The sequence below is a fragment of the Triturus cristatus genome, chromosome 12 (genome assembly GCF_964204655.1).
Source record: "Triturus cristatus chromosome 12, aTriCri1.1, whole genome shotgun sequence".
Taxonomy (NCBI): Eukaryota; Metazoa; Chordata; class Amphibia; order Caudata; family Salamandridae; genus Triturus; species Triturus cristatus.
The window spans coordinates 36,989,734-36,998,360 of record NC_140595.1 but is presented as its reverse complement, the minus strand read 5'-3'; the positions used below and the strand labels follow the sequence as shown (position 1 = coordinate 36,998,360).

General features: G+C 43.1%; 2 protein-coding genes across 2 annotated transcripts in view; both read left to right on the top strand.

Moving 5' to 3' along the window:
• The first annotated feature begins 657 nt into the window (after positions 1–657).
• IQCN (IQ motif containing N) lies at positions 658–3,366 on the top strand. Its single transcript, XM_085636991.1, has one exon. The coding sequence runs from the start codon at positions 658–660 to the stop codon at positions 3,364–3,366; it is 2,709 nt and encodes a 902-aa protein (XP_085493117.1).
• Positions 3,367–5,240: 1,874 nt separating this feature from the next.
• Positions 5,241–8,627, top strand: part of CIST1 (colon, intestine and stomach enriched 1) — an 82,219-nt gene continuing 78,832 nt past the window's right edge. The window contains exon 1 of the mRNA XM_085636911.1: positions 5,241–5,654. Coding sequence (XP_085493037.1) covers positions 5,585–5,654 — 70 coding nt within the window. The 5' untranslated portion in view covers positions 5,241–5,584. The remainder of the gene's footprint in view (positions 5,655–8,627) is intronic.

Here is an 8,627-nt window from a genome sequence, read left to right as displayed (position 1 = left end):
CACAACTAGATAACCTAAGTCTGCATAATCACACCTTTTCTGGTGCTAAGCGCCACTGCTATAGGGCCACGTCCCCATAAAAGGGCGTATAATTGGCTGCAAAAGAACCCAGTGCTTCCTTGATCTTCAATAAAAGGTGTGTTAGGGCAACACTTCAGGTGTTAGGACCAAGGATGGTAGCACATATGCCCACTTAAGAAGAGTGGCCCTTATTGAAAAAAATATACGCTTCTCTCGTTTTATATACCTCCTTTGATACGTCCTTGGTATTCAAATCCCTTTAAAGAAGTGGTACTAAGTGAAGAACACAGAGCTGTGCAGAAGTAGGCATCAGTGGAGCACAAGATTTGGAAGAGATAGTAAATGGCACAGTGCACTATTTTATTTTGAAATGTGATCCCTCCCTGTTGACAATCCTGTTTTCCTTTTGTGAATGACTTTCAAGTGATTATTTTGGTAGTTTGTAATGGGAAAATGTGTACTTAGATTGTTTTGTTTAGACTGTTTTTGTGATTCAAAGTGCTGCCTTTCCATAGCTAGCTGACTATTTCTTTAACTTTTAGGGCACACTCGTGTAGGGTACTTGAAGATTATTTAAAGAACAGCAAAGCATTTTTCCCAGGTCCAGCCAGAATCAGATCTCCAAAAGCTTGCAATATGTCAGCCCAGTTCGGAAGTCCATTTAGTAACTTTCGACCCCAATTGAAGACCTGTTTTGGAGAAAACAAGACCGACATGATTAGGAACAACGCTGCTACATTGATCCAATCCCACTGGCGAGGTTATGCGGCCCGGCAACAACTCTGTAGAGAGTATGATGCTGCAACCATTATACAAGCGGCCTGGAGAGGTTATGCCACCCGAAGAAGTCTTTCGGATGATTACGAACCATCCACTTCACCCCAGTTTAACAGTAGAGGCAACCAAGCCCGGAATGAACTGCGTGCCCCTGAGTTGCGTGCTGCCCAGATAAAAAACCAGTGGCGCGAGTTTTTGCAACAATGTGTATTTAACCAACACGCATCTCCCCTTGCCTTACAATGCCAATACAATGACCATAAGTCACCAACTGAGGTCTCAGACAAGAATCATGCTGCCACCATCATTCAGAAATGGTTCAGAGGATACAAAACAAAGAAGTCTTTTGAGAATCTAAATCAACACTCTCCTGTCACTCAGACAAACAACAGTGCTCGGTATACCTTCAGGGAACCACCTAGAAATCTCAGATTTGCAGGGAAGTCTAGCTCGGAGGACTCCTCACAAAATTATTCAACAGAATCCATAGATAGTTTTAACAACAGTAAATCGAAATTGTATAAACCTGCAACGCCTGAATGGAGTGGTGCCTTCACACACCAGCCCGCGACTTCCTTCACTAGCCCTTACCATGGAAAGAACATCAGGAAACCTCAGTCCCAACAACAGCAAACCAGAGGAAATGTCCTTGAGGGTGTGGGTCAGGGACCGGTGTTGAGCACATTTTCACCTGCAGACTCAACCGAGGAGTCAGAAAAAGCCGACACGTGTTGTCAAAATCCTTGTGTTGCAAGACAAGGGCAAGAGCGACCCCTATATAAGTATGAAAAGATGGAAAAAAATGTAAGTAACAAAATGGGAGCTCCTGCCACAACCCACGTTTATACAAGACCTTTTATTCCCCCCATGCCTTTGTCCATCCCTTTCTCTTGCCGCAGTACTACTGCACGGGGCAAGTCTCCTAATCTGAAGCAGGACAGAGGACCAGGGAAGACCTTATGTAATGCTGCCAGAGCTGGAAAAGAGATCTCTATGTCAAACAAACGTGACTATAAAGTCCCTGGGCCTGCATATAGCCCTGACACTTTTCGGAGAAGGCTTATGCTTGACTTTCAGGCAAAACAGTCCCATAGAGCAAGAGACAGGAGAAAGAGCTTATACGAGCGTCAACCAAATGAGCAGGACAAACATCTAAATATTAAAGCAGAGCAGAAGCCAGCTGGGACTGCTTTTAGTCCTCCCTGCTACAAGAGACACACTATGTCTGAACACTCTCCAAATCCTTCAGGCTTCAAGGGGAGAACCACCTTTGGCAACAGCAGACAGCGTGAGCAGGAGAAGAATTTGCCGTACCGACAGGAGCCAGATTGTCCCAAAACACCAAACACCAACAACATGGGTAACAAACAAGCTAACTGCAACTGCTCTCATGGGTGTTCACTTTGCAAAGCAAGAGAGAAATCCAGGCCCTTGAACGACAACAAACCGCATCAGTCTAAGCCATTTGCGATGAGTTTAAACCCTGAAACATACTCAGGAAAACTTACAGGTGAGAGTCCTATTGGCAACCCAAAGGACAAAGCCAACGAGATGAAACACTCAATGCGGCACAACAGAAGAGAGGATCGAGATGAGCTTTATGCACGTGAAATAGCGCATAAGCCCCCGGTGCTTCCAAGCAGCTCCGACGGTTGCAAGAGAAAAACTGGATGCAACAATTGCCGTGAACCATCACCGGATCTAGACCAAAACCAATCCAACTCTAGCAGAAGACAAGATTGCCGACAGCAGCCCGACCCAAGCAAGGCTGAGCCACCATTCAGACAAACTTTCCAGCATGGATTGAATCCACCTCTCGAAGAAGGCTATGGGACCTGGAAAAAATGTAACACACAGAATCAAAGGGCACGTTGTGCTAGTAGAGAGTGCAAACAAGAACTGCAATCTAGCAAAGATATGGAAAAAACGAGCAGGAGGACTTCTGCTGCTGAATTTACTTACACGGGAGGCAAAGGAAGGAATGACGCGGGGTGCCGTAATACTCATATGCGTGAAATTAAGGGACAAGGAATGGCACCACATAAAACAAGCTCAGATTTGGGATATTCTACTTTCAGAGGTCCAAGGGAACCCTCACCGGGAGCTGAAAGTATCTCCAATGGCAACTCCATAGCCAATGAAATGAACGACAAGTGGGTATTCAAGACTGGGAATAGATTCCAAAAAGAACGAAACAAACCCTGCCCCATCCAATCTTCTTGGAAAAGCCCACAGACACGGATTGGGCTAAGACAGCAGCATCACGCAGCCACCAGAATCCAGGCACTATATCGAGGCTACAAAGTCAGGCAATATTTGCAAAGAGCTGGGATAATGGACAAGTATGACAACAGGGATAAGGAACTGAGGAAAAAAGAGTCAAGGTATTCCAGTGATGCACAGCAATTTTCAATGCACTCCTGCGGGTCCCCTAAAGGAAGGACTCGCCAGCACCACAGGGATAAGCAAGAGAGCCGGTTCCACTCTGAACACCAAAGTTTTCGTCCTTCCCTACGAAACGCCAGCGATGGAGCAGACTTACGCTTCAACCAAAGATCCCACACGTAATGCGTACTATGATTATGGACGAAATAGTCCCTCTTTACCTACATTAGCACTTATCAGCCTGTCCAATTATATTGCAAATAAACTCTCCAGGTTTGTTTATACTAGTCGGCCTCCTATTTTCAGTACATTTGCACTCCAGAATTAAATACAATAATTTATGATGCAGTATTCTGGTTGGAAGCCTAAAGGCGAACTTTGTACAATTCCATAGATCACATATTGATCTGCAGTCAGAGGGACTTGAGTCTCACCTGATACAACCCCAGGCATAGTTGTGAAAAATCACATTTGCAAAACCTTGAGATGTTTTTTCTTTTTAAAGCTTTGAGGATTTTTTTTTTAAGTTTTACAAGGCTTTCTAAAGCTGAGACAACAATCCCAGAAAGGTAAGTTTTGTGGGGGAAAAAATCCTAAAAAATCCCATGTTTCATGAGAAGATTCCCTGATACAAAGCGAGGATGAGTGTTTGTTAAGAACTAACCGTTTTAATATTAATTATAAAACTTATTGTTGCATTGAATTTGCAAATCTTGATTGATGCTGGTTGCCCTGAGACTGCTTAATTGCACTTCCTGATTTTCTATAGTAAATTGGTAAAAAGCTGCTGTTCACGCTGTAGGGGTGTCATCACTCTGAGGCACAAGCAATCATTCTCCCATCTCTAAAAAACAAAAAAATGGATAGGAGTATTTTTATGTGCTGCAGTCGTGTTGAAAATCAAGACAACCATGCAAAGATCTGAGCAAAATTAATCTTCAATCACATAATAATGACAAAGTATTAGTTGAGCTGTGAATTTGGGAGACAGTTTATTGCAGTTCAAGGTTTGGTCTTGTACTAGACAGCAGCAAAATACAGTCAGTTTAATTTACAAAACTTATTTGCACATGCGAGTTCAATTTGACGTGTAATTGTAAATTTACTTTTAAATTCTTAAAAGGTGAATTCGCATTCGTAAAGAGATGTAAACATGGATAAGTTCTCCACAAATCCATTCCCACGCTGAAAGAAGTCAGACTTTTGCTCTTGTCAAGTCAAGGATAGGAGTAAATCAATTTCCAGAGTGGGATGGGGGGGGGGGAGGAGGACACTCAAAATTGGTGGGGGTTTAAGGAAAGGGGTTTCTTAAGGGGAAAACTAGCTTCCTTATGGAAGAAAGTGCACTCCAATTAGATGAAGGCATTTTCACTTGCACACTATCTACAACCCTGTGCACCAACTACCTTTGCAAGGTCGAACTCCAGAATTCACTAAACTGTTCCTGTGGAAACCTGAGACTGTCACAGATGTCCACATGAAACTGATCCAGATTCACATATGTAGACTTGGAAAATTAAAAAAAAAAATATGAAATCTTCAACCACGCAAGGGAGTAAATATGACGGTGCCAATACATTTTTGTTGTTATTTTACTTCCTTCGTATTTAGAAGGTGTGTGCACACAATTCGTGGATTTAGGAAGGGCCTTTAACACAGTCTGAAGGAATACGTCACGGCTTAATGTATATAATGCGCACAATGGCATTGCATTGTATCCTATATGTCAAATATGCCATTGTATTAAAGAAATGCAGTATAGCACGAACCTAACTAGCATGATAGGTTTGTGTTAAATAGTAGGAATAAAATATTAAAGTATTAACTGTGGGCATAAGAGCGATTAAAAAAAAAAGGAAAAAATAAAGACAAAATAAAATAATTGTTTATAGGGTTTTATCTAAATTCACCATTCAGAGCCCCATGAAGTATTCTCCAGTCCTCCTTAAATGATGTCTGACAGGAAGGTGACGTGTGGTTGTGGGGTTACAGGCGGAAAGCAGACATTCCACGTCACAGCAGGTTGGGTTTTTCCCTCTCTAGAAGCACACACACACACACACACACATAGATAGCTATCAGCTCAGCAGCAGGTGTGCATGTTCCTCTCTTCTGCCAGCAGAGGCCGCTGTGACCCAATGAGTCGATGTTGCACCAGGGGTGAAGCACACCTTTATCCTCTGTCAGAAGCAGGTTGTTGCTTTTCCTCTCCTCCACCAGTAGGGTTCGCGGTGCCCCATCGACGGCACGTTTTAGCAGGTGGAAAGCGCGCATTCTTCACAGTTGCAGCAGCCTGGGTTTGACCTACGCCCACAGCGACGCACACATCCTCCAGTCAAGGATATACCGACGTGGTGTGTCGGTGCTCGGCTGCCTTCGAAGCGCTCCGCCACTTGCCACAATGGCCACCCAGAGGCTGCTAGCCGTGTTGTTCCTTCTGTGCGGGTGCTGTTCGCGTGTCAGCGCAGCAGGTAAGCCATATGCGAGCTGTGTGATTTTAGGACTTCTGAAAACTCGGTGCCAAGAAACTTAGCTGTGACCGAACTCAGTTCCTGTACTTAAGGTGACGTGGAAGGTGGCATGCCAGGTGTTGGGACTGTATGTTTAACCAACTTTTTGTTTTTTTTAAAAGCTAATTAGGCAGGGTCACACATCGAGGCGCTGTATATTACTGTACACGTGAAGTGCTTGCTGTTTTTTCATTTGCAGAAGCCGGTAATATCTATATAATACACGGAAGTCTGCAACCCGTTTCTAATGTCTTTATTACAGTCGAGTTTCGAGGTCTCTAGTCTCCTGTAATACGATAGCTGCTCACACTAATAGTTAATTACAGTTAAGTTGTGAGTTCATAATGCCTGCTGCCAGCAGCCAAGGTGAAAGGCGGGTCACAGAGCATCGCTGCAGCTACAGTTTATACCATGAAAACGAAAACTGGCTTTTTATTCTTCTGATCTTTTTTTCTAAAATGAACAGTAATCAGCATAGTGAAGAGATTATGGCAGCGTGTATCGTTTGCACAAAGGAAAGGAAGAATCACTCTGCATGTTTCTTATCATTCTAAGCTAAAGCCTTTTTTTTTTAAAATCTGATTTACATTAAACTGATTAAAACATGTTTTTGCAGGAATTTCTTAACCACTTTTGGTGTCTTTAAATTTATAATATAGAGTCCTCTTTTATTCTTCTTTTTTACACCTTACTATCACTTTCTTCTGAAAGGCGAAGTCCAACAAGAATGTAAGAGGTTTGTGGAATGGGTGATGGTGTGGCCATGTATTATAAGGAATAAAACACTCTCTACTATTTATAAAAGAATGTTGCAAATCACCTCAGAGTTCCATGAGTTTACAAAGGAATTCTGCTTTCAGTTTCATTTCTCTATATGTTCCCGGACTCCAGGGTGATTTGCAATATCTTTATAATGTTTGAGAGGAGGTATTTTGTCCAATATTTCAAAGTCTGCCTGTACTATTCTTACCACAGCTGCAACAATGAAAAGACACTGCTAATTTACTGTGGTAACCTTTCCCCGTTTTGACTTCACAATGGCTTTGGCCACCAGACAACGTGAAAGTCTGCTCCATGAGCAAAATTACAAGGTAAACAAGGAAAGAGACAAGCTGCGTATTTATTTATTAGACTGAAGTAGGTTCATTTCCGGAACACTGGACTCTAGTGACCTAATCTGAACTACTTATGTGTCTGAGAGCGATATATTAACTTCCCATAAAACATTTTGCAGCCAATTGCAAACGACATCTTATTGTACTTTTTCCATTTTTTTAATCTAAACAGCTGTTAAAATTCGATCTCTCTCAGGAATGGGAAAAGAACAGGTATGTGAGATGGATTGGTGCATTAGACAGTTGTTGCGGGAGAGCAGTGCAGAATTTCAGAACAAGTGTATAAAATGTCCTTACACTCACTATAGTCGGAAGTAACTAAATAGGTATCACTACGTCTAAATTTACCTTCTCAGTTCATGCAATCCTGTTGTAGTGCCTAAAGAAGTGAATCTTAAAGTGCTCCCCAAAGAGATACCTGTTGCGTGTAGAGTCCTTCACTACTTGCAGGGTACTAGATTTGTATTGAACATTCAGAGGATTGGTGTAGTGCCGGCAACATTCAGAATTTCAGGTGTTCGAGGCACTAGATGCTGTCAGTGGGCCATGTGTGCCCTTCATTTTGAGAGAGTTTTTTTTGCAAGGTCAGGCATTTTGTGTATGGCCTTAAAGTGTAAGCAGGCTATCCTGAAGGTGGGCTGGGCTTCTTTGTCGTGAACGTTTGATAGCGCTACATTTATCTGGAGGTTTATTCACTGTGCTTTTTGCAGAAATTGATTTGACAGGGTGGAAAGAGGCAAAAACAGTAATGGGAGCAAGTTATAGTTCTTCAATGCTATCTTGAAAACATCTGTATCAACTGATTTTGAAAACTGTAATGTTATTTTATGTTTCATAGACAGTATTTTCGACCCTCTTCCAGAGGAGGAGACCCCAGACTGAGGCAGTACAAGACTCTATGTCAAACAGCTCATCCAGTAGAGAGATAAGATTAACTTTACCCAGTTCTGCATCGCTAACGAACACCAAGGTTACACATTCCTGGAAGGTCCTTTGAAGATGTCGGCTTGGGCTCCGAGACCTATAGTGACATCACTCACTGGATGGCCCCATTAATGAAAAAGATGACACACTGTAGGATTGACTTTCTAATTTGAGGGGTGGTCACCTGACATTAATAAAGAAAAGTGCACGTTAGAGTGTCACCGGGGTGGAAATGGTGGGTCTGCCGGACGGTTACCTACAGTGGCCGGTGCTCCGTTCGTAATGCCCCAAGCTTTAAAAGAAATTGAAGGGCCAGCACTCGCCTCTCTGCACTTATATGCAGTCGCGTAGTCCGGATGCCACGGGCTATGTTGAAAATAAGGGAGACATCCCCTTTGACTGCTGTGTTTTCTTTTCCAGCGTGTGCATCCTGGGAGTTGTAGTTCTAGGGCACTTCAGTTGACCCAGTTGAACTGAAAATAATGATTTTATAAAAGCCCGAAGACTGGTGCATTGTGTCCTTGGTGACACGGGATCATCTGGTGACCCTGAATAAACACTTCTGTTTTAGGTGCAGTTAGTGGAAAACGTAGAGCTGCAGGGTGTGGCGAAGGTTCATGCCTGTGCCACAGAACAGAGAATTGGTAGAACTCATGCGTGCTTCCTGCACTCACATGCTCATTTTGCAAGGCGGCTGCTCTTGTGAGTTCCGTGCTGCCAGGGCTGCTTTAGATAGATCCATTCTTTCAGGGCTGTTCTAGATAGTTCTATGCTGCCAGGGCTACTATAGATAGTTCTGGTCTGCCAGAGCTACTCTAGATAGTTCCATGCTGTTGGGAATCCCTTGCTGCCAGGGTTGCTCTATATAGCTTCTTGCTGCCAGGACTGCCCTAGA

Excerpts from the sequence above, each read along its gene's own strand:
- IQCN (XM_085636991.1), top strand. The coding sequence starts at position 658 with ATGTCAGCCCAGTTCGGAAGTCCATTTAGTAACTTTCGACCCCAATTG.